The sequence below is a fragment of the Chelonoidis abingdonii genome, chromosome 1, assembly GCF_003597395.2.
Source record: "Chelonoidis abingdonii isolate Lonesome George chromosome 1, CheloAbing_2.0, whole genome shotgun sequence".
Classification (NCBI taxonomy): Eukaryota; Metazoa; Chordata; order Testudines; family Testudinidae; genus Chelonoidis; species Chelonoidis abingdonii.
Window position 1 is genome coordinate 230,211,507 of NC_133769.1, and position 27,979 is coordinate 230,239,485.

Below are 27,979 nucleotides of genomic sequence, written 5' to 3' on the forward strand. Positions count from 1 at the left end.
TCATTAATGTGAAGAACAAAATAGCTAGGGTCTGGTCTCTTCTTCAGGAAAGACCATTGTAAGTAAAACAGCTGACACAACAAAACATGCAGGTAACATTAAAAGAGCCTGTGGAAGTGCCTCTTCAGAAGTTAGGAGAAAGAGGATATGTGTACACTGTTATTAAAAATCTGTGGCTGGCCCATACCAACTGACTTGGGCTCTAGAACACTGTGAGGTGGAAGGGTCCCAGAGCTTAGGCTGTAGCCTAAACCCCAATATCTACCCTGCAATTAAACACCCCTGCAGCCAGGGCCGGCTCCAGGAACCAGCTGACCAAGCACGTGCTTGGGGCAGCACTTTGGGACGAGGCGGCGCTCGGGTGTTTTTTTTTTTTGGTTTGGCCAGGCAGCGCTGAAGGTTTGTTTGTTTTTGTTTCGGCTGGGCGGCACTCGGGGGGGTGGGGACTTCGGCGACGCTCAGGATGGCGCGGGGGGGGGTGGTTACGGTGGGACGGCGCTCTTTTTTTTTTTTGCTTGAGGCTCCAAAAAGATTAGAGCTGGCCCTGCCTGCAGCCCTTGGAGCCCAAGTCAGCTGGCACAGGCCAGCTGCCAGTTTTTAATTGCAGTGTACACATGCCCATAGTGTCCTTGTTATATGAAAATTTCCTGTAGACAGGAATCAACAGTGCCACCCTGTGGAGAAAGACTTAAAAAAAATTAAAATAAAGATGCTAATTTTACCTGTAAGCTGTGAGAAGCCCTTCTTGCCCAGTAAAAACTGTTCTGCATTTGATTTTTCTTTTTTTAATTACACCAAATTTCTGCCACACTACTCAAATGAAAAATCATATAATGTGTAATACTGTCAAATTTCAAATATAATCTGGTGCTCTGGTTTAGTACTGAGGACACCAATTTGTTGATATTTCAAATGTAAACATTTTTTCTTTTATGTTCTTCAGCTGGCCATTAAAGCATAGCTCCATGCTATGAACTGAGTTCTGCCCACAGACATGCATCAATGTGAGAGCTGTGTGATCTATTGTTGAACATAGTTTGCTCAATGATTTGCCCATTGGTCAACAGATAAGGAAGGATGATTGGTATCACTCCATCTAGAAACCTGTCGGAAAGGAAGGAAGTGTCCCTAATGCATCCTGCTTTTTAGAAGAATATAAGCTTGCATGTCAAAGGTTTGCTTGCAGGACCATACTTAGATTGTCAGCTTTTCAGGAAAGGAGCTGTCTCTTCCTCTGCACATGTACAATGCCTAGCAAAATGGGGCTCCAACCTTATAAAAGCCTCTTGACACTACTGTAATAAAATAATAATAATTCACAAAAGGGGGAAATATATAAGAATTCTCTCACATGAGAACTGGAATTGCTAATAGCAGTGCAATTTGCCAGGAAAAGCAGAGCAAGTGTTTGTTTAGATACACATACCATGCTATTTCTCACCAGAGAGGGGGTAAGTCGTCGTCTTTTATGCAAAAAAACATATTCCATTTCTTCTGGGTTCTGACCATCTCTTGGCACACTTGTAGAATGGCTCATCTGTGACACCACTGGCTCACTCAATACTGACAAACCTTCCCCTCCTATAAAGGCCAAAGTTAAAAGAAAGTATGTTAGAAAATTCCTCCCATTGAATTGACAGGAATTGTTTCAGGGAAAGTCTATGGCCTGTATTATACAGGAGGTCAGACTAGATGATCACAATGGTCCCTTTTGGCCTTGGAATCTATGAATTAGACAGATGTCATGAAAAGCAAGAAAAATAGCTTACTTTTAAAACTTCAGCATCCTGGCGGTTTAAGATTAATTACTATCTAACTATCATGAGCAAATAATTTACTTCATTTTATCCTCTAATTAAATTTTTTAAACTTCATTCCTTCCAATTCCTCCTCAAAATGCATTTCATTTGCCATACTTTCCATTGCTGACTTTCACTCCTGAGTTACCCCACGCCTCTTCTTGCCTTGTCTCATTCTTCATTTAAAAACCTCCACACAACAAAAATCTGTGAATTAGAATTTAAAGGCGATACAGAACTCACCATTATCTGTATTAGCTTTTCCTTCATCTCTCCCTTCCCTAAGTATTCACTCCTTTTATCACCTTCAATTTTTGAGTGTGTTTATCTCTGTTAGCAAACTAACTGATGCTGTTTGATAAACATTTAACAGCAAAACTGCACATCTGCAAACAAATACTTGACATTGGTCAACTTATATTTTAATACTTTTGTAACTTTTACATGACTAAATTAAGTTTGCCTGTGATTGACAAGAAAAAAAAAGTTACTGCTTCTTGAAAGAGAATCATATGTCAAATGTTATCCTAAACTTTACAACTAAGTTAGGGGGCCAGATCTTCAGCCCATCTCAAGTCTCCTTTGAACAGGCACAAAGGGAATTAAAAAAGAAAGGAGGTGCTGGCAGGTGATGTGATCCTGGCTGGCAGCGTTGCTCCTTGAGAGATACTATCTGCCAGTGCAAGATAGAGCATAATCATCCCCTTGTTATCTTGTGCTACCTTGTTGGTTTTTTTGTATTTCACCTACTGGCTCTCATCTTATTTATACTTACCAGAGGTGTAACCATGTTAGCTTTGTTAGTCTTGTGGATACAGACTAACAGATTTATTTGGCCATAAACTTTCATGGGTAAAAAACCCCACTTCTTCAGATGCATGGAGTAAAAATTACAGATACAGGCATAAATATACTGGCACATGAAGAGAAGGGAATTATCCTACAAGTGGAGAACCAGTGTTGACCAATACTTAGGTTGTAAGCTGTTTGGGAAAAGGACTCTCTTTTTGCTATGCATTTGTACAGGGCCTATTGCAATGGGGCGGCCCTGATCTCCCATTGCAATCCCTAGCTTCTATTGATTTACAAACAAATAATTTTGAATATACATGAGGCTCTTGCAACTTGCAACAGGACTGGTGGTGAAACGGAGAAAAGAGTGTAAAGTCACCCACGTCCACACCTCAGAGATGCATCAAGTGCTGCTTAAGGGCACTTGGGGATCTAGCCCATAAGGTCCAGAAACACAGTTTAAACTAGTATGGGTGGCTTGCAACACAAACAATGCAAAAGACTGCTTGTCTCTCTCTCTCTTACACAAACACACACACACCACCCCCTCCTGTTCTGCACTGACTCAGCAAATCATAGTCCTAACCCATTTCACTTCTCAGGCAGTGGGAATGTCTCTCACCTCTTTATTTTGACCTTACTACTTCCCCTCTTGCAACCTGAGGTCCCACAAATCATAAGAAATTCCTGTATGATGGAAGTTCTGTCATGTCTCTAACTACATCATCAAAAACAATGACACTACAATTACATACAAATTCTATGCTAAGGTTGCAAAGTCAAGCACTGAAAAGGTATGACATGCCAGATTAAGACAGTCCATACAGATGGAATTTTTGGAAACTTTGCAGCAACGCTTTAGAAAATTCTACTGAGCATCTCCAAATGGCAATTTCCAATGGCTTGGAACTCTGGCAAATCTTCATAGATTTTCATAGGGAAAGTGAAAGGCAGATCTCAGCCTCCAAGTCATTCTCCTGCCAAATTTCCACTTCCTGCCTCAAATCTTGAAAATAGCAGAACTCTTTAAAGAAAAAGCTCTTAAAAGAAACAGCTGGAGGCAATAACATTAGCAGAATTACTTATTTCTGACTAAAGTTTATTATTTTGTATTACTGTAGCACCAAGGAGCCAATCTGACCACGACCCCATTGTGCTAATTAGGTGCTGTAAAAAAAGACAGTCTCTGCCACAATGATCTTACAATCTAAGTATAAGACAGGTGACAGATAGATAGATACAGACAAACTGATGGGGGAGTACAAGGAAACAATGAGAGACAATATTGATTAGCACAATAGGCAGTGGTCTCAGCACACCAGCAGCCTAACCATTGCCAATCTTTTTGCAGGCATCATGGCAAGAGAGAGTTTTAAGAAGGGATTTGATGGAGAACAATGAAGTGGCTTTGCAGATGTTTATGGGGAGCTGCTCCCAAGCATGAGGAGCAGCATGCGAGAAAGAAGAAAGATGCTTGTTCGAAAATTTAACAAGTGGACAATAGACACTGGCAGCACTGGTCAATCTGAGGCAGAAGTCAACATCTTGAGAGTGAATGAGAGATGATAGGCAGCAACAGGATAGGACATGAAGGGCTTTGTAAGTGCAAACAGGGCCTACCGCAATGGGGCAGCCCTGATGTCCCACTGCAGTCCCTAGCTTCTATTGATTTACAAGCAACAGTTTATGCTTGATGCAATAAAGAAAGGGAAGCCAGTGGAGGGATATGAAGATAGGAGTGATGTGGTCAAAGTGATGGACTGGGAGAATTCTCTTTGTAGCAGCAGTCTGAATGGATATAAGAGGGGCAAAACTGCATTTGTCAAAGCCAGAGAGAAGGACGTTGCATTAATTGACAAGTGAGATGATGAGAGTTTTAGTGGTGTGAAGGAATAGCAAAGGTCATATTTTAAAGATGTTAGGCAGAAAAAAACCCAACAATATCTAGACATAGCCTAGATGCGAGGACTTACAGAAAGGTCCAAGCTGAAGATAACAGCTAAGTTACAGGCCTGAATGACAAGCAGGATGGTGGTGGTGTCCACAATGATCAAGAAAGGAGGTGGTGAGGAATGGCGGGGAGGGGAAAAAAGATTAAGAACTCTAGTTTAGCCATGTTGAACTTGAGCTGATAGCTAGATATCTTCAAGGTGGTTCAGAGACAGACAGATGGACACTTTAGTTTGGACAGAAGACAGGTCTGGAGTGGAGAGGTAGATCTGTGAGTTGTCCAGGTGGAGACAGTAGTTGAATCTGTGAATGAGATTACTCAGAGATAAGGCACAGTACGAGAAGAGAAGGGGACCAAGGACACCGCCCGTGGACTCCCAGAAAGTAACTTCATTCTTGAAAATGGCTGAACCACTTTTGCTTAAACTTTATTAAAAATAGCTTAGCTTAATGCAGAGAACAAAACATGGACAATTTCAGTCCAAATGGGTAAGTCTGGAAAAGTTATTTTGATGCTGACAGACAAGCTGCCAGCTCATGCCACAGACCAAGGTCTCAGTGAACACTGACAAATGCATAGCTTTTAACCAGTCCGACTTACCTGTGGGTTAGCATAGTTAGAAATAGACACTGGGGTTATAAGAACGTGTTTAGACTTTATGGAACGCTTGTAGGATGCTACATGTATTAATCCTACTTACACTACCTGTATCTCATGGTATAAAGCTATATTGAGTGTTTGCGTTGTAAACCTCTGTAATTGTGTAACTCACCAAACAGGAAAAGCAGCATTAATGAAGGTAAAGTGCTCGTCCTGCACACAAGAATGCCCAATGAAGGCAAATGAGACATTGTGTAGCATCAAAGGACAGAGACCTTCTTGACTGCATTCCTCACTCCCACCAGGAAGGGAAGGTGTGTGCATGAACTCATCCCATCAGCTTGGATTCTGGAGTGAAGGGGATAAAAATGCCTGACAAGGAGAAACTGGGTCTTTTTATGCGGTCTGGACTCTAAGAGGCAAAGATTCCTAAATATAAGGAAGAGATCCCCATGCTGCTTAGCTTGGGTGAACCCTAAAGGACATACAGAGCTGCTTATTATAGAAGCTTATATTACGTTTTTAAATCTAAGACTGTAACTAATTTGAGTGTGTATGCTTCCTGTTTTAACTTTGTAAAGAACTATTTCTTTTCTTAATTAATACATCTTTGGTTAGTTCATTACAGGATTGGCTACAGGCATTGTCTTTGGTTTGAGATCCGAATATAACTGACCTGAGGAAAGTGACTGGTCCTTTGGGACTGGAGTAACCCTGAATATTGCTGTGATTTTTGGTGTAAAAGTGACCATCTATCACATAGTCCAGCTTGCCTGGATGGAAGATATACTGGAATGCCCAAGAGAACTGTCTGTGACTAGATGTTAAAACTGTTACAGTACTTTAGGACTTCATACTTGTTACTGGGTTGGTGAAATATAATGATAGAAAATACAACCAGTTTGGGGATTCTGCCCTTGTTTTTGACAGTCTGCCCTGAAGCTGGCACTCTCAGTTGTGAGCCACTCAAGACAACATGACAATTATCAACTGAAAGCAGGGGCTTTTAATGGTAAGTGCTGGACACCCTCAAATGTAATAGCTGCCAACTCTTACTTACTATGACAGCAGTCTTTAAAAGTTCCTTACTTGCCTGCTATTTAAAAATAACAACACCCACCCACCATTTTGGGGGGGAAGAGGCTCACAAAATGATCATCATGCTTCTTCTGCTGATTCTGAAATACCAGTTAAATTATCCTCCAAGACTTGGGCTGACATCCATCTGCGACTGCTGGTTTACAAACAGATGACTTGGCAGGTTTTTCTGCTGTATTAGAAAACAAAACCAAACAAAATACCCCTCACTATAGCTGGGGAAAGATGAGGAAAAGATGGGAGAGGGGATATCAATGTGTTTTCAAGTGAAAATCTACAAAAACCAAGAGTAAACTTTACTGTCAACCAGAAAACAATAGAAAACAACAGTGTCCGTGTTATGAAACATGGCAGCTGGCTTGGATTCACTAAAGAGCTATCCTGACAATAATCACTGTAAATAGTTGCTTGTGTTTAGGACCCTTTTATACAATGCTTGTTTCATCCATTTCCCATGCATAGGTGGTAATTTTGCTTTTTTTTAAATGTTTTGCTGAACACACTCAACAAATGTAACTGCCTAAACTTACTACCTTCATGGGCATCTTGTATCTAATAGTTAGCAAGCAAAGTTTCTGAAGACTAGAACCCAATTCTCCCCCTGCTAGAGTTCAAAACATTAAAGGGTATCTACAGTTGGCAACACCCCAACTTAAATGACCACTTTACTAGAATAGTGCATAAAAGAATTTTCACTGTATCCCAATTAATTTAGCTAAATGCCACACCTACTGGGCAGCCAGGATTCTCTGGTCTTGTTTTTCCCCCTCTAAATTACACACTAATCTTCCTACAACGGATTCTATTTGAAATAATGAATTCCTATGTATATGTAAGAAAAACAATTCTTAAACCTTATTATTGAGATCACCGCTAACAGGGAAGATCCTTAAGAGGAAACAGATTCTAAAATTACTCGTTTTAAACTATACTATCAAAACTATTAGCTATTAATAAGTAGCTTGTTTAAGGTTTTAGAGACACATATACAACAGAAAAAGTAATGGGGAATATAGTGTTAAAGATACAATCACTGAGCAGTCTGCCAGAAGGATGGGCCATGGGCATTAACTCTCGGAAGAAATTAAGTGTATTTACCATATGCAAGTTGAGTCATGTAGTGATCATCACTGTTTACTTGAGCATTTTGTTCCACTGACACGCAGTCTTGTGCGGACAGTCCATTTTCTGCATCTTCCATTTCAGAATTTTCAATTATCACAGCTTCAACATCATCCTCAACTCTCACAGAAACATAATCTAAAAGCATGTACAGAAAGAAAGAGAAGTCTGGACACCATTCTGTATACCATTCTAATGGCAGTAGCAAATTTACCACACCTAGTATTACCCACTTATTTGAACTGTACAATAGCTTAGCTGGAATTAAACTGAAATTGGAGTGTTTAAGATTTAAATCATCTTCCAAGACATGCACTGTGATTCTAAGTGATATTAACAAGGGAGAAGGTTACAAAGCAGGTTGGATGAGATTTTAAAAATCACTTAGCATCGGCCTGTTTCTACAGACTAGGAACTATTAGGCCCTGTGAGCACTTGTGAAAATCTCACCCTTTATGTTTAAATACTCAATGGCACTGAAATTGGAGAACCATTGAAAAAATATAATTGCAAAAAGCTAGGCTTAATACTATCAAAGTAGATTAGTTCATAATTCCATACTTAGTTGTTATATTATGGTAGCATTTGAGCCCAAACAGGAATGAGATCCCAATATGAGAGACACTGCCAACATACAGAAAGCCAAAGGTCCTGTCCCGAAATGCTTACAGTCTTAACTGTAACGTGCCAAATGTTGACACAACCACAGTAAATGCTCTGGGTTCAGAATGTTTGCACTGCAGTTACGTCTGGTATTTCCTTTATTTTGAGGAAATACTTTAAAAAAAATTACATGCAATATACCTATGTTAAAGGAACAACAAGACTATAACGTCAAGCGTTGAAAAATTAGGAAGAGTCAGAATTCAGGTTCCCTGTGCAACTATAACTCAGCCTCCTGGTGCATATGTATTATGATACTATCTTTAGCCACATGCTGTTTTTCCACAGGACCCCTACCTGATTCAGTGCATAACATGGACGGTGCTCTGGGTATGAATCTGCTACCTTTCCTCTTTGCAGCTATTCAATTATTCCCACACACTCAGTTTTCTGATCAGACCAAAAATGGGATAGAGAGCCTTTTCCCATCAGGTCTTTAAAAAGCTCTTCAATAACAGAGTTTGAGCCTATTCATTCAGGCAAGACCAGATCCTATTATAGCAGTGTTTGTGCACTATCGCATTATGACACATTGACTCAGCATGTTAAAGGTCCTTTCAGAGAGGTACTTAAGCACATGAGTAATACGAAAAGAATCAATGGGATTACAGCTATGCTTAAATTAGGCACTTGCTTAAGCTGCTGGCTGGCTGAGTTGGGGCATTGCATATATATAATACGTGTGTGTTGTTATTAATTTATCTATATATATATACACACACAAATGGGTGGCCAAACTGTGGTTCCAAGCCACATGTGGCTCTTTTATAGCTAAAGTGTAGCTCACAAAGCCCCTTCCACACACACCCATTCTCCACCTACCAGCTTGGGGGGCGGGGGCACAAGCTTAGGACCTCTGCCTTGCAGTGGTGGGGGATCTCAGGGCTTCAAACTCACAGAGTGCACCTGCTGGGGCTCGGGGCTTCAGCAGGAGCAGGGCTGAAACCCCGAGCCCTGGCAGGTGCCTCCAAAGGTGCTGAAACCCCAACTCCTGGCAACTGTACCACGGCTCTCAGAGTTCTGAATACTGTTGTATGCGGCTTGGCAGGCCAGTAAGTTTGGCCACCCCTGATATATAAAATAATGAATTGTCTGCAGCTTAGACAGGTAAGTTTGATCTAAGTGATATAGCCATAAACTACAGTTTATTTTAAAACTTGTAAAATTACAAAACAAACAAGAAGTTGCTATCTTGCTTGTCTGTTGATGCCAACAAAATAATTACTCCTCAGCACACAGATGCCTAAGAGATGCTGGAAACTTTCACAGTTGTTTTAAGAAATATTTTATTTATTTGAATTTTGTGTTAAAAAGTTTCATATGAAATAATATAGACATACATCTTTCTCAATAAACCGACTTATTTAAAACAAACAGCTGTGGAAGTTTGCAGACATCTGCAGCTAAGCCCTTCCTGTCTCTCAAATCCTGTCAACAATTTGGACTTTTTGCTGGAAAGTGGCAGTAAAATGCAGCATTCAGTGAGATATCTGAACCACTCAGTTATGAGGAACCTAAAACAATGACAAGTATTTACAGAAAAAGGAAGTGTATTTTGAATATTCAGTACAGTCTGCCACTATAATCTCACTATTTTTACTAAGGGCTTGGCTACACTTGCAAGTTGCAGCGCTGGTGAGGGGGTTACAGCGCTGCAACTTACCAGGTGTCCACACTTACAGAGCTCAGCCAGTGCTGCAACTCCCTGTCTGCAGCGCTGGCTGTACACCTGGTCTGCTACGGGTGTAGCGAATCCAGCGCTGTTGATGCAGCGCTGCTCATCAGGTGTGGACACTCACCAGCACTGTTATTGGCCTCCAGGGTATTAGGAGGTATCCCACAATTCCTATATACAACAAACCGGAAGGTACTCCCCGGAGCTACTTATCTAAAAAACAAACACAGCTGCTCTTTGCTGAGCAAAGCGAAGCGAGCGAGCTGAGGCTTTGGAATGTTCACAGCTGTTTGCTTGAGGAGACAAACAGCACGGGGGGGGGGGGGGGAAGGGAGGGAGTCCGTCGAGAAACTGCTTATCTGGCTGAAGCCTTTTTACATTTAAGGTGATTGAGAGAGGGTGGGGAAATGGCCAGAATTTGCAAGGGCGAGGAGCTGTCACACAGTGTCTGCTCCAAAAATCCACTCTGTCTCCCAACGCTCACCTGTCACACTCCACCCACCCCCCTCTTTTGAACTTGCAAGGCAGGAGCTGTCACAGTGTCTGCTCCAAAATACACTCTCTCTGTCTCCTGCAAGCTCCTGTCACACTCCCACCACCACCCCTTCTTTTGAAAAGCACGTTTGCAGCCACTTGAACGCTGGATAGCTGCCCCAATGCCCACTCCCAACAGCGCTCAAAATGCTGCAAATGTGGCCACACTGCAGCACTGGTCGCTGTCAGTGTGGACACACTGCAGCGCTGGCCCTCCACAGCTGTACGACCACAGCTGTAACTACCAGCGCTGCAAAAATGTAAGTGTAGCCATGCCCTTAGTGTCCATTTAGCTGACCACAGCAGTTTTAGTTCAAAGGGACAAATTGATAAAGGAACAAACCCCTTTGCAATTTTAGAGGGAATTACTATTTCTATTGTTTTTGGCATTCTTTGAGATGCTTAATAAAAAACAAACTCAATGTGTCATTAACACTCCTGATCTGTTATTTAAACCATGAATGCTTAACAGGAATGAAATGCTCGCTGAGAAATCCTTACTGATAACAGCAAAGATCTAATGGTAAGACTGGTGGCCCATGGAGTTCATGAGCAATGGAAGAGACCTAGCAATTGGGTAACGTACTACTAGCAGTTGTTAGAGGGGGGAAAAGAAGCTGAGGATTCAGAAAATCAGTACCACTTTTAATTTAGGCTTGTGGTGTAAAATGCATATATGGATATAGACTTGATTAAATGCCAATGTCATTTAATACTAGAGAGTTTTTAAAAAGTAAAGCGTAGTATTAGTTAAATACTGGATATGCCCTCTATCGGGGCACACTTTCCTACACCAGCAGAAGAAATGAATCTCATAATTTAATAGATCACTTCCACTCTTAAGTACCACGGTCATATAGTCTAAAACAAAAATGTTTCATCTATTCAGGTTAAAATATCCATGCCTTCAAACCCTTAGTACAAAAGAACATTTCAGATATATATTTACTCAAAGCAGTATCTATAAAAACAACTTCTCTTTATAAATGTTTGTTCTCTTTTTGGTGCTCTTAAAAATGAGAAATCAATAGCACACAACAGACAAATGCCATGTAACATGCCCCTCACAGAAACTAGAATTAAGCCACCAAAATCTTTTTAATGTGTGATGCAAACTAAGATTTTAGTCCAAGTTCCTGGGAGCAATGGCTAGAGCATTAACTGACTAAATTACCTAACTCCACAATCAACATAGAACGATCATACTGGGTCAGAGCAATGATCCATCTAGCTCAGTGGCCAATGCTATGTGCTTCAGAGGGAATGAACAGAACAGATAAGCATCAAGTGATCAAAAAAAAATTTTTTTAACAGAGATATTTGTAGGTTTCCAGTAACTGTCTCACGGAAACAAAAAAATCATAATTAAGAAAAATAGTGTCAAACATTCTTCAGGTTTTGAGTTGCACCTTCTCAAGGGAAAAATTACTTTCATTGTAAAATGAAAAAAAAACACATACTGGTGCTTTGCTGAGTCATAAATTAAGTATTACAGTAATAAAGTAAATATATTTAGTGCTACTTCTTTAAATCATTTAACTAGTCATTCCAATGAATCAATAGGCTAACAAAGTTCTGCCTGGAAATTTAATAAAGAGTAAATGTATGTCCAAAGAAAGCTTCAGTCATTTAATTCTTTTCTTGCTCAGAATCAATACCTACCCTGGGTTATGCTGTTTAGAAGATGGCCAGTTATTTTCAGTAAAGCAGCAGGATACTATATGCTGTATGACCCTATAGGATATACAAATGCACCTCATACTTTGTACATTCAGAGCACAAGAAGATTATTACAGACAGAGCAGACCTAACCACTGATTAGGACATTCTGTCCCAAGTTTTTGTCAGTTTTGTTTCTTTAATTTAACATTTTATGGTCATTATTCGTAGTTATTTGAGCATTTTTCAGTACAGTATTTATGAAGAACTCTACTTGCCTTGGTACAGAACCATCAGAGTCCCTGCACGAAAGTTAAAAGCATTTAAAAATGTAGGGCAACTGCTTCATGGTGACTTATATAGAGATAAAACTGTTTGACATCTGACTGTATCAGTTAGATGCTTCAAAAATTTTAATATCTTAAGCTATATAGTCTATATCTAGCAAAATCAAAAATACTGCTGTCAAAAATTACTACTGTTAGTAGTGACATTTGAACACAAACTCTTACAGAGCCTGGTTTCAACTGAGCAGATGGCTTGCTGACTATTATGTCGCTTTCCTAGTTCATTTTCACCTGCTAGGAGTGCTTCCCAAAGCACTTTGCTCTGCTTGCACCATCAGTTGGCACTGGTTAAATAACATTTTCCCATTCACTTTCACCTTCTGATGACATGCCAGTGTGAATTACAAAGTGTACAGCATATGGATGTAGTTATTTTTTGGAATATAGAATGCCTGTGTTCTGAAAAAATCAGTATATAAACGTGTTGGAACCTGTTTGACATATGGCTTGCTCTGAAATTATCAGGAATACATGTTTTCGTAAGAAACAGAACTGTGGCTTCACAAAAACAAAAGCATTATTTGATAAGGTGGGTTTCTCTCACACACATACACGGACTTGCATGACTCCTTCATTAGGAAACAATTTTTAATGTGGAGCTCTTCCTTGATTTCTTTCAACTTTTCCCTATACTCATAGGTTTTGTATCAGACCATCTTGTCCTTTTGGCTGAGGACACATGGATATGGCACTCTCTGCAAGCAAACAATACCAATCAAGCTATTTATTAAACCAAAAGATGCATGGTATATTAAGATTCTGACATACAAGATTGCTGGCAAGATATCTATTTCCTGGTCCTAGTCACATGATTACAGTCATATGACAAGCAGTCATTCTTCACTGAATTTAGGGCTACTGTTGCAGAAGGCACTCTTCTTTTCTTAGTCATGATTGCAGGATGATGCCTACATTGCTTACAGGCTCAGGATCTATTTTCTGATTCTCCTGTTAGGAGCATGGTGTACTTCCAATAACCTACAGAGCAACTTTTTTTTTTTTTAAATGGTTACTTGAAAGCTCCAATAGTCTTGTCTGAAACGCTGTTATTTAGCTTTGGGTCTCTCATAGCCCAACAGACATTTTTTGTTTGTTTGTTTGTAAAAATTAACCCACCCCCAACCAAACTGTAGCAATGAAAAGCAGAGATAGGAAAATAGTTTAAACAGAATGGAGAAAAGTGAGATGGATGAAAGAAAGAGGAACACAGTAGAACTGTTGCAAGAAATACACTGCAAAATACACACAAAAATAAAGGGTTTGAAGATTACTTACAAAGAGTTTTTCCACAATAAAAAAGAGCAATATTCCCAACACAGCCTGCTCCAGAGCTGCCTGGGGATCCCCCGTGAGAACTGCTATAGAAAGACTCTACAAACTGAAACTTTCCATTTCCTATCATGTCCCACTAGACGATCCTGTTTTAGTTGCTTATAATTTTGCTAAATTCAAACATTTGCATGGAAATTTTCCATGGTATCTGCCTCTTGCTTAATTTTTTGAGAACATTTCAGTAAAAACAGTTCAGCCATTTCTTAAAATGAGTTTATGGGGAAAAAATATGTTTTGCGCTTGTTAAAACTTTCTTGCAGCTGTTTAAGAAGGTGCAGCCCCCAACATGCTTTGAAAAAGGGTCTTGAAATTCAGAACGGGGCTTCTCTTACAACAGGAATTTGCCTTTTTACTGCCCCTGAGAAAATCTGCACAAAGTTGGCCAAGTTACATGCCTTTGAAAAATCATAGTGTGCACATACTCAGTACAGACTTGAGAGTTTAGCAACTAAATTCTCCAACGATCCCATGGGTACTGGCCATATTCCAGCCTGGGACTGAACAGGACTTCACTTTTTTTGTAACTGTTCCTCCTAGCTGACCAGGGGTCACTGGGCACAAAAACAGAGAACAGGATGACCCACTGTCCCAGCTGTGCTCTCAACGGTTCCTCATGTTGCCATCCAGAAGGAAGCCACCTGACTAACACAAAGGGTGCGAAGGGGCAAAGGGAAGAGGGGGACATTCAAGTGGGGCAGAAGCAGCAGACAGAGATAATGGGGTAGAGTCAGATCTGCAACCACTCGAGATTGCGTTAAAAAAAATTACGTTGGAAGAAAGTTAAGGTGGCAAATCTAGTTACTCCTCAAAAGAGAAGCAATACCAGCATTAAAGCAGCCTATGGGTGGAGAGAACAGCACCTCCTGTCTGAGTCCTCTCCCCCAGAACTGGAGGGGATAATGACTCCCCTCTAAAGCCCACACACCGGGGAGGGAGAAGGTAAACTGCACCTCTATTCGCTTGCTAAACCCACCCTTGTGAGTTCAAGCCCTAAGGATCAGAAGGGGTAGCTGCTTTAGTCTGGATCTGCAAAAAGCAACACAGAGCCCTGTGGCACCTTACAGAGGTACTGGAGCATAAGCTTTCATGGGTGAATGAGGGGGCCATTTAAAAATCTGGGGGGCAAATCAGTCTGGGGATTGGTCCTGCTTTAAGCAGGGGGTTGGACTAAGTGACTCCTGAGCGCCCTTCCAGCCCTGACAGTCTATGAGTCTGTTCTACCCTATTACCTCCTGGCCCGGTCACTCCCTGCTGCGGCGGGGGCAGGGGCGGCATTCTGGTCCTGTTTAACTCCCCTCCCCCAACTCCCACATCGCGGGGGGCGGCACCTCCCGTCCTGTTCCTACCCCCCACACGCGGCTCGGAGCCGCCTCGCGCCACAGACAAAGCGCGAGGACGCCTCCTCCCAACCCCTCAAGGCAAGAGACCACCGCCCCCCATCGAGCGCCCCCTCCCTCAAAGCCCCCTCCGCCGCTCGGCCAATGACGCCGCTGGCGACGAGCAGCCGGGAGGACCAATAGCAACAGCAAGGTTGGTCGGAACCAGCCAATAGGGTGGGGTATTGTGGGTGTGGCTTGGCCGGCTCCGCAAAGAACGTTTGGGTCCGGCCGTTAGGAACGACGGGGGAACGTTTCCTGCACGCGGGCGGCGGCGGCGGAGGGGGGACAGTTAGGCACTTACCCTCCGCGGACATGGCGCTGCGGGGGGTGTCCAGGGCGGACGGGCGGGTGGCGAGCCGGCCTCTGCGCAGGCAGGTGTGGCCGGAATGTGGCGTTGGAAACGGAAGCGTCTTCGCCGACGTGAGCAACAAACTGTTTTGAATCCGCGCGGCTGCGCAGTGGGGACGGGGGCGCGTCCGGCAAACGGCGTCCCGCCCGGCAGCGGCTCCTGGCCCCATCGCTCCCCGGAGCCCCGCAGTTGGGGAGGGGCAGCATCTCCCGCCTGAGTAGCTCCCCGCCGCGGGTAGCATGCGTGTGGGGAGGCCGAGCCTGACGTTCCCCAGCCCCGCACACCGGCGAGGGGGCGGTGGCTGTTCCCCTCGGATGGGGGAGTCTGGTCTGTCCCAGGGTGCGGCGTCTCCGCCCTCATCCCAGTCTGGACGTCGGGCCAGTGAAATGGGACGGGGCGCTGCACGTGTCCCCCTGCATGGTTAGGGCTACCTGGTGAAGAACAATCGTTTTAGGCCACTGCTCTCTGATCTGTCTGTGTCTGACACCAAGGGGCTTGTGTTCTCCCTGGCAAGCTGGACCCAAGCACTGACAGGAGCGCTGAATGCTGCAGCAGGGGTTGGCAACCTCCTTTCTGAGTCTCCCCCGCCAACAGGCCATAACAACTCCACAGTCAGCTTGTGTCACAGCAAGTGGTTTTCTGCATATAAAACTCATGCCTGATGTTAAGGGGTAGCAAGCCAGGCAGTTACCTGGGACCCCAACAAAGCTAAGCTGTTCATGCAGTGGGGCTTCGGCTTTCGGTCTAATGCCAGCTCTTCTTGGTGAGCCCTCTGAAACCTGTTCATGGACCCCAGTGGGCCCTGGAACCCTGGTGAGATTCTAGGGTTGCCATCTTTATAACTCCACAAAACCAATCACCCTTGTCCCACCACTTCTCTGAGCCCTCCTCCCACTGTTGCTTCCTCTCCGGCACTCTCACTCACTCATTGTCACTGGTGTGGGGAAGGGGATTGTGGTGCAGGAGAGGGTACAGGTTCTAGGCTGGGGTGTGGCCAGAACAAAGGGGTTCAGGCTGTGTGAGGGGGCTCTGGGTGTGGGGGGTAAGGGTTCTGAGATGGGGCTGGGGATGAGGGATTTGGAGTACAGAGGGAGAGGGTTCCAAGGTGGGGGGGAGGGGTCAGGCTCTGGCGTGGGACTGGGGATGATGGGTTTGGGCTGCAGAAGAGGATTCAGGCTCCAGGAGGAAGTTTGGGTGCAGGAGGGGGCTCAGGGCTGAGGCCATGGTGCGGGAAGGGGTGTGGGCCATGGGCCTTGGTCAGCTCACCAGAAGTGGCAACAAGTGCCCGGTGGAGGGGTGGCCAGGGGACTTGGTGTGCTGCCTCCACCTGCAGGCACCGCTTTCATTGGCTGTGGCTCCTGGCCAATGGGAGCTGTGGGGGCAGTGCATGCAGTCCCCCAGGCCATGCCTAGGCATTGAGGGACTTGTCACCGCTTCTGGAGAGTCGCACAGAGCCCTGCCAACCAGATCTTTAAGGAGCCGCTAGGGTTCCTTTTTAACCAGGTGTTCTGGTTGAAAACTGGACGCCTGGCAACCCTAGTGTGCTCACAGTTCCCATGGGAGTGTCTGGTGCCTGATTTTGCTGGGGGAGAAGGTGGGAGGGATAGGCACAAAGCTGTCACCCTTAGGATGTTGGAGAGACAAGGTGGGCTAGGGAAAATCTCGCTTATTGGACCAACTTCTGTCGATGAGAGAGGCGAGCAGAGAGAGCTGTGACAATGCATTTTCCAGGCCTGAAGAAGCGCTCTGTGTCGCTCAAAAGCTTGTCTCACTCACCAACAGAAGTTGGTCCAGTAAAACATATTGTGCTTCACCTACTTTGTCTCTAATATCCTGTGACCAAAAGGGCTACAACACCATTGCATATAACCCTTTGGAGACTGACACCTACAAACTCACCCTGTTCAGCTCTCAGCCTTGCTTCCAGTCTCTGCATTTCATGTATGAGCAAGCCCTTCCCTCCGAACCTCCCTGACAAGAGGGGTGTGGCAAAGAGATGGGACCAGTGTGAAGGAATGGAGAGACCCAGGGACAGTAGAAATGAGTGAGGTAAGACTGGCGAGATAAAGGTGGAGAGGAGGAAGGAAGGAATAGCAGCATGCTGAAGTTAAAAATAGAGGAGACACAAAGGGAGTATGAGTGACATGTCAAACTTTAAACCATGAAAACAGGCAAATTTAGTGTGAGCAGCCTTAGTCATAAACACTACTGTAATATAAGTAATAATAATCTAGTATTCTGTCTGACAGTGGTCAGTACCAGATAGTTCAGAAGAAGAAACCACATATAGACTTGTAAATAGGGAAAAAATTCTCCCAATACTTAATTTTATGCCCTGAAGAATGAGGGTTTGTGTCCCAGACTCTTAGTTTGAAATGTATTGCCTTTCAGTTCCATTTAACGTGCCTTTGTTCTGTGTTACAAAAGTAAATAGGTGTGTGTGATTGTCTTCTCTGTGTTAGTCATTTTTTTATGTAACTATCACATCCCTCTTATTTCTGTCATTAAACTAAGCAGTCCCAGTCTTTTCACTCTCTCCTCTCTTTCCCACCATGGTCAACAGAACAAAGCATTACCATGTTGTTACCTGCATCTTTGTGTAACACTGAGATATTTTTTCATCAACCTAGCTAACTATCCATCAGGATTCTTGAGTTTAAGAACCATTTATAAAGTAAGATCTTTTATAACCCCAGATTTTCTAATATAAAGATGGAAAAGGGTCACTACATTAAGTAGATTTAAGTAACACTTCCTTTGTGGTGGCACAATTTCTGTCTGTCGAATTTACACTTACACTGTAATATGCCATCATGTCCAAGTCCTCATTTGTGGGCCGAACATTACATTCTTACACTTATGAGTAGGAAAATAATTTTGAGACAGGCAATAACTAGTTGTAAGAGCTTTACATGACTCTTGAAATGCCTAATTGTACTGTTATGGATAAAGTCTTTTCTCACTTACTCAATTATTTTGTTATGTTGGTAAATAGTGAAATTGCCATAATGAGAACCTTTGAAAACCTGTTGCAACTCTTGAAGTGTGATGTGTGTCTTTTTGGTGATGGGTTGGGTTTTTTTTTGTTTTGTTTTGTTTAGTGAAATGTCTCCCTCACTTCTCAAATAAACAGTGTGGATTACCTGTTTTTTTTAATCAGTTCATATTCTTTGTTCATTTTCAGATAGACATTCTTAAGCTTATCACAGATCATTTGTAAGTGGATCACTTTCTCACCTAAAGATTTAGCATGCTCTAGGAAGATATCATCCAGCTGTAACAGGATCAGAGAGAGACAACATTACAGTAGCCTGCTCCGGAGGAACTTGAAGAGTATAAAAGCAGCCCTCTCTCTTTCTTTTAGATCTATTTCTGTCTGTTACCAGATGATAGGAAGAGCCAGTTGGGAAAACCAAACTGGCCTTGCTGTAGCATCAAACTAATTATCTATTTGTGACTGAGGAGAAGAATGATATAAAATACTTAATTTTTTTTTCTATAATGCTCACAGTAAGCAGTGCTGCCACCTTTTCTTCATCATCACTATGGAAGAGGCTGAAGTGGGTAATCCTGCCCTGGCACAGGCACCTGCTGCAGCTGTGATGCAGAAGCACAGAATGTTGCTCTGGGGAGAGAGGCAGCCAATCAGAGGGCAGCTTCGGGGGGGGGGGAGGGGGGATTCAGAATCTGCTTGAAGGGGGCAGTGGGAAAAAGCTGTTAGAGAAGAAGAAGAAGCTAGATGTGAGCTAGCAGATGAACCGGAGCTGAGATAGGAGGTGAGGAGATAAAAGAAGAGCAGCAGAATAAAAGTAGGGGACTTAGAAGTGAGAAGGGGGAAAGAAGGTAAACAGGAAAGGTTTCAGGTCAGGAAAAGCAGAAAAAAATAGGGTATGTGAGCAGGCACTATTACAGAAGGGAAATATAGGGAAATAAAATACGCAGACAACAGAGAGAGTATCGAGGAAAAAGAAGAAAATATAATTGGTGAAAAAGGGAATTGATTAAAAAGTTCTGTTAGATGAAAACAGATCCTGAAAACAGTAAATGCGAAACCTATGAAGGACCTAAATTATATGAACGTCACTGTCCACGCTGGCATTTCTGTTGGTATAATTTATGTAGCTCAGAAGGGTGTTTTTTTCACTCCCCGAGCACCAAAAAAGTTATAACAACAAAAGTGCTAGTGTAGACATAGCCTTAGTTTCCAATATCCATTCCTGCTTATGAGTCGCTTCTAAAGCCTTTTCTGTCTTTGAAATTGATAAGCATCTACACTAGATTAACATATAGGGCAGAGGTAGGCAACCTGTGGCATATGTGCCAAAGGCAGCACTCAAGCTGATTTTCAGTGGCATTCACACTGTCCTAGACACCAGTCTGGGGGGCTCTGCATTTTAATTTAAATGGAGCTTCTTCAATATTTTAAAAACCTTATTTACTTTACATACAACAACAGTTTAGTTATATATTATAGACTTGTAGAAAGAGACTTTCTAAAAACATTTAAATATATTACTGGCACGTAAAACCTTAAATTAGAGTAAATAAATGAAGACTTGGCACACCACTTCCGAAAGGTTGCTGACCCCTGATACAGGGCCTAATCCAGCTTTCATTGACTTTGGTGGGTTTTGGCTCAGGTCAGAGCATGCTAAAGTTATCTCAACTGTTTTTTGGTTTTTTTTTATTTAAAGAGAGGGAAGAGGGACAGATAAAGGAAAGGGATAAAATAGGGTTCCCATTTGAGGGTCCAAGATTACCAGATGGTCATAGGGCCAATAATTTTTTGTATCCCTCAAATCAAAGAACTAAGAAGCTCATCTGCTGCTGATCTAGCCAGAGTATATCTTTGAAGTTATTTAAACAAAAATAAGGAAACTATAAAGAAACAATGCCACTCAATGTTAAATATAAACGCTTCAAATAGTGACAAATAACTCATAGTGCTGTACCAACTTTGTTGTATACCCTACTAAACTAAGCTACTCAAGTCTTTATTGCTGTACATAGCATTACCCCTACAATTCCTCAAATGCTCTCTGTGATTATGGGCATTCTTTTTTTTCAGTGCAACTGGCTTCTCTGTTTCAGTATCAAAAGTTTGTAATAGAATTTAAAAGTTGAGCCAATTGAAATATATTCAATTTGACAAGTTAATAAGCTGACCAAACCACAATTTCTACCACACACTATCTGCATAATTCTTTCTCAATAAAACTTCTGTTTTGATTTCCATAACTCCCACACTTGCTGCTTATTCTATAGGCTGATAATATAGGTAAGCAGGCTAATGTTCCCCTATTCAGAATAAAATAAAAGTATTGCAAGAACATTAATAGAAAGGAAGGCTTCTTTGTTTGTGCAAAAGTAATTCTTTTAAATTACAAATGTTAAAGAAGTGTATTTTAGTACTTTAATTTAGCACCTTCCAACCAGACAGAGACTTTTTTCATACCGGATGCACAAAACAGTCTTAATAACTTACCAGTCATTCAGGGTGTGATGTTAATGCAACTCTTCTTTGTTACAAAAGGAGAAAACCCTTCCCCCACCTTTCTTTTCCCTTTCCTAAACTTCAGTTATTATCCCAGAACTTACTTATTCCTGCTCAGTAAGTCAGTGGAGTCTAAAAATGGGAGCAGCAGTAAGAGCTGGTGGGGATAGTTTTTGGGTTTACATCCTTGCCATTAGAAAATGGAATAGCAGCACTAGTAGAAGAACCAGTGGTGTCTTCACTTATTTAGTTCTCCTATAAAAGAGCTGTCTCCCCAGCAGCTGTCCCTCTATGTCTTAACATTTAAAAATCAGGAAACTTCATTATTTCAAAATGTTCCATCAGAGAATTTCCTGGACCCTCTGTTTTTGTTTTGTTTTTATATTAATACTGATACACTGTTCTGAAAAAGTCTAAACCACAGAATTTAGAGGAATGGATTGGCGAGCACGGATGTGTCCCTATCCAGGTACATACACATGCTGTGAGGCTAGCTATGGGCCTGCCCAGGAGTATGAATTCGTTTCAGATACATTTCTTCATGACCCCATTCTCTTCCATTGTGCGGCATTTTGTTGGCACACGATGTGTAATGCAAATAGGTGATTTTCTCTTCCTATTTTGAGTTACTTTAACCACTGCATTTTACCTAGAGATTCTGTTATAGTTTTAGCTATGTGCTGGTGCGCTTTTCTAGCTTTACCAGTCCCTTTAAACATCTTTCTCTACTTTTTATTTGAAGAGTCCAATTCTGATCTGGAACTGTCGCCCAAATTCCCCCTCCCCAGTTATTCAAAACCCAGGCGTCACTTGCCTGTGTGACTAAAAAAGTTTCCATGCCACGGAGCCATTATAATGACTTTTTTTTTTACTAACTGTTGTAATTTGGGGCATCCTGCTTACTATACACATCCAACAGAGACATTACGACCTCCTCACCTTGGCAGAAACCAAATCATCAAACATCTGTGAGTTGAATTGTGGCTAGGTTTATTCTATGTGCCATGATTAAAGCGCAGTACAATGGCAGGCAAATGTGCAGTCGTGTTCCTACATATTACTCCTGTGGGGAATTCTGCACCAAAAAATTAAAAATTGTGGCATTGTAAAATTCTGCAAATTGTATTTGTCAAAATAACACTACATAATCACACCAGTTTAAATTATTTTCGTAATTTATTTCAAAGTACCTGTCAGCAAGTATGTCTGTAACAATACAGAAACATGAAAAAATTCCCCCATGAGTATAGAGTTAAAGAAACTCCTACACAAACCAGTTCCTGCTTCTCTGTCCCCTCCCCTTTAGAGCCCAGCTGGGGCTCCCCCCACAGCCAATACACCTCAACCCCCTCCCTCCCCGAGCCCAGATACCTGCACCCCCTTCCCTCCCAGAGTCCAGCCACAGAGTCCCTACCGGAAGTCTTCCCCTCCCTGCAGAGCCCAGCTGCAGGACCCACAGCCAGATGCACCCCCCTGAGCCCAGGGATCCAGTAGGAGAAACAGCCTGATGCTCAGTCCCAGGCTTGCAGTTTCCTATGCACCACTCCTTCCCTCAGGGCATGCAGGGAACTGCAGCTGCCAGGAATCCTCTAGCTCCCTCTCCCTCCCCTGGCAGTATCTTCTATGGGCAAGCTGGGAGCTGGGCTCTGCTGGGTCCAGTGGCCCCTAGTGGTGGCCAGCAGCACTGCAGCCTATTTCTGTGGGGGTAATGAAATTTTCAATTTCTGCAAAATTCTTCATTGCGCAGTGGTGCAGAATTCTCCAAGTAACATGCAGCCATCTGATTTGTCTACATGTCTGTTAAAACAACTCAGAGTCAAGAAGGGTCTAGACAGAACAGCACAAGGCAAATAACTTCGGGAAAAAAGAAGACAGCATCCTTTGGAAAAGCATGGGTATAATTTTGATCTGTTTCCAGGACAGCCTAACTGGATGTTTTGGAAACAGATGAAAAGCAGATTCTGTGTCTGTTTTTACAGACTGAGCTCTTTCCCACACTCTTACTAATTTATATTTCTTGGTTGAGAGGAGCACATAACACTAACAGCAGCAAATAATCTACATAATCATTAACTGGTTCACCATCTGAATAAAATGTTATGTAAGCTAAATTCCAGGTGGAGACTCCTTCAAGACCACCAGGAAATCTTCATTTACTTGACTGGAATTTTACATAAACCTGCTGCATTCCCTAATGCTAATTTTCTCCACATGCTCTAGGCATCATAACTGCAGATTTCAATTCTTCTGCCATACACATCTTTTTCTTTTAAGTACCCATGTAGAGACAAAGCCATCCACAAATGGTGCACCAAAAATTCTTGACACCTTTGAGAAAGGTTAATCATTTCCACCTCTTCACAATTTTTTTTAAGTTCAAGAACTGTAATTGTGAACAGTCTTGCATTAAACAGAGGGGAAGGGACCTTATGTCCACCCCAACTTACGAACCCATATAAGGTCTGATCACAACTTCCCCCACCATAATCACTGTACTTAAAATGGCAGCAAAATCTACATTTTTTAATTTTATTTTTAAATGTTATGTTCTGCCTTTTGATCACCACCTGTATTTCCAAGTGACATTCAGTCCTGGGGCTTGGTTACACCTTGGATTTTCATTGTTGCAGTTGGTTTAGGCCTTCCAACCACAGATAAGCAAGCAATCTTGCCATCATTTTGTCTCCCTCCCCCATCCCAAAACAATAAACTAAGGGCAAATCCAGAAGTCTTTATACTTAGGCAAAACTCCCATTAACAATCCTATTAAAGTCAATGGCAATTGGATTTTGTCCTCTGTCTCTGAACTAAAAATTAGAATTCAAGGAGAGAGAACAAGAATAGACTGTATGAAAAGTGTAATGTATTTAGAAACTTACCTTTGCAAACTGCCACATTTGCAGACTATTGATTAGAAATAACATTTCACTGGAGGACAATAAAGAGAATGTGTGGTTTAATTGCAGTCACATTTATTTGCAGTTTCTATACACACTTTCTAGGTAATCAAACTTTTCTGACACATTTTTTGAGAGGGATTCACAATGAAACTCACTGTTTTTACTAAAAATAAATACAAGACTTAAAGTGTTGCACAGCTCTAAAATATACAAAGGCTTGGATTTAATGTAAACTTTGAAAACATTTTACAAAAGAAACCATCTTTGCAACAATTTAAAAAGTTCATATTTACAAATATTACAAAAATACAAAATGGATGCAAGTCCATAAACCATTGTCTTTTCTGCCAGCATGAACTGATGCTAGTACCAAAATAGTTACACTGTAACCTCCTTAATTTTTTTAATCTTTAAATCATAACCTACAATATTTCTCTAAATCTGCCACCTTTGCAGCAAATGCACTCAATCACTGACCTTTGGCAAAAGCAAACATTTGCTTTATTTGCTACAATTATTCCATGTCCTCTCTGCTGCCACAAAAATAAAAAAAAGAAAAAAAAGTTATTTTTCAGACACAAAAGCAGCTGCATAATTTCCAAAAACCATTTCCATAACATCAGTGCAAACAGAACGATAGATTGGAATGATGGTTCACAAGTTACCTAGTGTAGCATTGTACCCTGTTTCAAGATATGTGTTGTTATTTTTGTTCTAAAGCTTGTCTTGAGTGCCTTAAAGATATATACCTCACTAAAGGGGTTTCCTTTAAAAAATTTTCTGGCTCCCACACTTGTTATGATTGTGAATTTTTTTTCTTAGTGGATTTACAATCCAGCTTTATTTGGGTTTAAATCTGTTAAATAGAAAAACTTTGTCATAGATTAAACAAAATAAGTAAAACTATATTTGATGTGCTAGTTCTGTGAGCATTACATACAGATATTACTGCCTCATAATTCAAGTCAAAATGTTTATCTTTATATATATATATATAATTTCATACACATTTAATTTCATATTGGTACCCTATATATATGGTACTACTATGAAATTAAATGCTTGGTTTGTTAATAAAAGGTGATATCAATTTATCAAAGTCAACTCAGCTGTTTTCTGCTTAAACTTTAGACTGATTTTTAAAGCATATTAAGGATATTATAAAAGGGCGGCTGATATAAATTTTAAGGTGAAGTGACCCAAGATGACCGAATAAGACTGTTCTGTCTGACTCATCAACTTCATTTACTCATGGTCTCCAAAAAAAAAATGTATTTTGAGATATGCTAAACATGTCCTGGTAAAAACCATACTAATTCATTTATTTCCCCTCCACTTAGACTCAGGTTTTCTTAATTAGCCTGTTGACACAACCAATGAGACTTATTTCCAAAACCTTGACCCACTTATCTTTCTTTAAACACCTCCCAGTTTTCCTGATGTTTTAAACCATTTTGCCAATTTAATTTCCCCCCAACACACGTACTCACATGCACACACTGACCATATCCCACATACTGTATGCTATCACACTGCACAGAAGGACGGTAGGAAACCCTGAATTATATTTTTGGTGGTGTACACTAGATGAAATAGGACATATTCTAATGGGAAATAACATTCAAATCTTTGTTAAGTCGTTCTAGTTTGTTCAGTCATTCCAAAATCATTCCAATTTTAAGCAGAACCGTCCTCTTCAAAACATTATTTGCCTTCTTTTAAAACTCTCTGCCCTATGCACTGTATAAGTAAAACCTAAACCTGTGTAAGTAAAACCCCATTCACACATCCCACTTCCCTAACATCGTTTACTTATGCTTGAAGCCAAATTTATTTGATTTCTTTAGTACCAAAGTACCTTTCTGTCATCCTACTCACTCTGTCCTACTGCATGCCACATTCTTCCTTAAAAGCTGTCCATCCCATGTTCAAAAGCATATTCTACTGTAAGCAATACCAACTGCTTAAATTTTGAACAAATAGGGCCTGATTCTCCACTTGACTTAAGCGGTGCTACACCACTGGAAAACTGATGTAACAAAAAGGAATCAATCAGGCCTATCATTTTAAACATTGGTTTTATTTTGTTTAAAAATTAAAGATATAAAACAACTTGTGGTTTGAGCTCACAGCTACGTTTTCTTTGTTTTAAGACAAGAAAATTCAAGTAACTTCAAGTAATTCAGCTTTTGTTTCCCTGCCTTCAGTTTATCAAAGCATTTGCTCTGACTCATCTCCTTTCCCTCCCCCATATCATTCCCCCACCCTGTTAAGCATTTCTGGTAAACCTGACAAAACTAAGCTGTATGTGGCTGGCATAATGAACCAGAACATTCCTCATTTAATAATGAATATAAATAATGCATACACACACTTATTTCCCAGCTACATTTTTCACAGTGTCATTTCTGTAAATATTTAGGTAGAATGAATCTCATCAGCACAAAGAGAAAGCTTCACTGAAAACTCATAGTAAATATTTACTGATAAAATGGTGCTTGTTGCATGCTTATAATTTATTTGTTTCCTTTAAGAACCAGAAATTAATCATGTTTAAAGATTATAGTTCTCAGGTTATGACTGTGTTATGTATCCCAATAGTCTAATAAGAATATGAAAACAAGTACTATTTCCTCACATCTATTCTCTCTAATGCAATCCATGTCAGAATAAAGGGCTACGGGACACTGTCAAATGTGACTGCTTGGGGCTCTGCATTAGAAATGATTTTGTTCTGTTAAAAGCATGCTTTCCATCCCTACCCATTACCACACTGAAACTCACAGCTGCACTTTGCAATTAGCTTATTTTGAGCAAAATTTTGAAAGACAAATGGTTACTTTAAAATTAACTGTCTCTTAATTAGCCTTAATATTTCATTAATTAACATTGAGATTTTCTTTCCTACAGCTACAATTCAGATTTCAGGCTTTTTGATCACACTAAAAGTGGTATTGGTGGACATGTAAATATGATGTTTGATATGAAAATGGTATTCACAGAATACAGTTAGTACATTTTACTACTTTTTATCTTCTACAAACAAAGTTGTTATGCAGTAAACTATTTGCCATGTGTCCGCTTTTTTCTGATTATTCTATTTACAGATTTTTATCAAAAATATGGTATTTACATATGTTTTGTTAATTTTTTCTAAATTTTGTTTCAGTTCATTTTAGCGTAGAAAAATACCAATCCGTAAGCACAATTTCATTTTTTCCCCTAGGGAAGCACTACAGTAAGAGGTTTTGTTCCTAAATGGGCAACTTAAAAAAAAAAGTTATTTTTAATTCTGTGAAAATTGGATGATTTTGAAATCTACAGCGACAACAGGAATGAGAGTAGGATAAATGAAGCTAAAGGTAAACTGAAGAGACATAGCATATATTTCTACTTTTTAGAAATGTAAAGTAATCAGTAGCTACAGCTCTAAATTTCTGTTTTCCCAGCATCTTATAAATACAACCACTTTTAAGCATTGATATTGCCCTCCAATTGTTTTGACTGCTACAGAGTTGACCTGTTATATATTCACATCCTTTTATAACCCCAGTAATTTCAGAGTTTACAAGTTTCACAGTCAACAGTGTGGCTCTCTGGAGCTTAGGCAACCTATGTTGAACTCTGAGAAGATCGGTCGTCATGAGGGCTGCCATCTGAATTCTCAGTTTCTCCTTCTGAGATAGCTTGCATTGGTGTATTGTACAGCCTACAGCGTACGCTGTAACGGCTGCTGCTGGCTGCAGGAGGTGCCCGCGAGCGCCCTACTCTTGAAGATGCAGACATAGAAAAGCTCTTGGAGGAGAAACCTTCTGCATTAACTCTAGGGGAGCACGGAGACAGGGGAGATAATGCTTCAGGAGTTGATGTTGTCTGGGGAGTCTCATCAGTGTTTTGACGGGAATCCACAATTAGGTCACTGGGAGATTTGGGCAAAATAGGACTCTTTAGTATCTCGGTTGCTGACATCCTATAGCTAGAATCGGATCGACTGCCCTTTTTAAGGAGCAGTAGCTTAAATTCCTCGTTAGATGTGTTGGACTTTTTGGCATTCCTGTAAATAAGACCTGGAGACCTCTGACTGCTTGTTGGGGCTCCCACACTGCTGGCAGGTGACGTGCTGCTGGCAGGTGACGTGCTGCTAGCAGGTGACGTGCTGCTGGCTCCAGATGAAGCTCTCAATCTGTTTCTTACAGAAAGATCTCCAGAATCTTTTCTCCCAAGCACTTTTCTTTTTGATCTGTTAAAAAACAAAGGCACATATGTTTGTATGTTAGTCACATGA

At 41.3% G+C, this 27,979-nt stretch overlaps 2 protein-coding genes and 1 long non-coding RNA gene across 12 annotated transcripts in view; 1 reads left to right on the plus strand and 2 right to left on the minus strand.

The window, feature by feature from the left end:
- The window catches only part of BEND2 (BEN domain containing 2), a 36,240-nt gene extending 20,656 nt beyond the window's left edge, over positions 1 to 15,584 (minus strand). The window contains exons 1-4 of one of the 9 annotated variants that reach the window (XM_075060210.1): positions 15,253 to 15,584; positions 11,897 to 11,968; positions 7,339 to 7,500; positions 1,442 to 1,581 (exon numbers count right to left, since the gene is read on the minus strand). In XM_075060210.1, coding sequence (XP_074916311.1) covers positions 1,442 to 1,581; positions 7,339 to 7,441 — 243 coding nt within the window. In that variant the 5' untranslated portion in view covers positions 7,442 to 7,500; positions 11,897 to 11,968; positions 15,253 to 15,584. Of the gene's footprint in view, positions 1 to 1,426; positions 1,582 to 5,314; positions 5,445 to 7,338; positions 7,501 to 11,896; positions 11,969 to 13,515; positions 13,554 to 14,801; positions 15,006 to 15,252 lie in introns of those variants that run through there. The other 8 variants (XM_032763395.2, XM_032763396.2, XM_032763397.2 and 5 more) reach the window with 8 other exon arrangements.
- Positions 15,585 to 16,392: 808 nt separating this feature from the next.
- The window catches only part of LOC116815237 (uncharacterized), a 57,908-nt gene continuing 46,321 nt past the window's right edge, over positions 16,393 to 27,979 (plus strand). The window contains exon 1 of the long non-coding RNA XR_012654766.1: positions 16,393 to 17,349. This is a non-coding gene — a long non-coding RNA (uncharacterized LOC116815237). The remainder of the gene's footprint in view (positions 17,350 to 27,979) is intronic.
- Positions 24,732 to 27,979, minus strand: part of NHS (NHS actin remodeling regulator) — a 376,917-nt gene continuing 373,669 nt past the window's right edge. For both annotated transcript variants that reach the window (XM_075060184.1, XM_075060189.1), the window contains one exon: positions 24,732 to 27,934. In XM_075060184.1, coding sequence (XP_074916285.1) covers positions 27,307 to 27,934 — 628 coding nt within the window. In that variant the 3' untranslated portion in view covers positions 24,732 to 27,306. The remainder of the gene's footprint in view (positions 27,935 to 27,979) is intronic.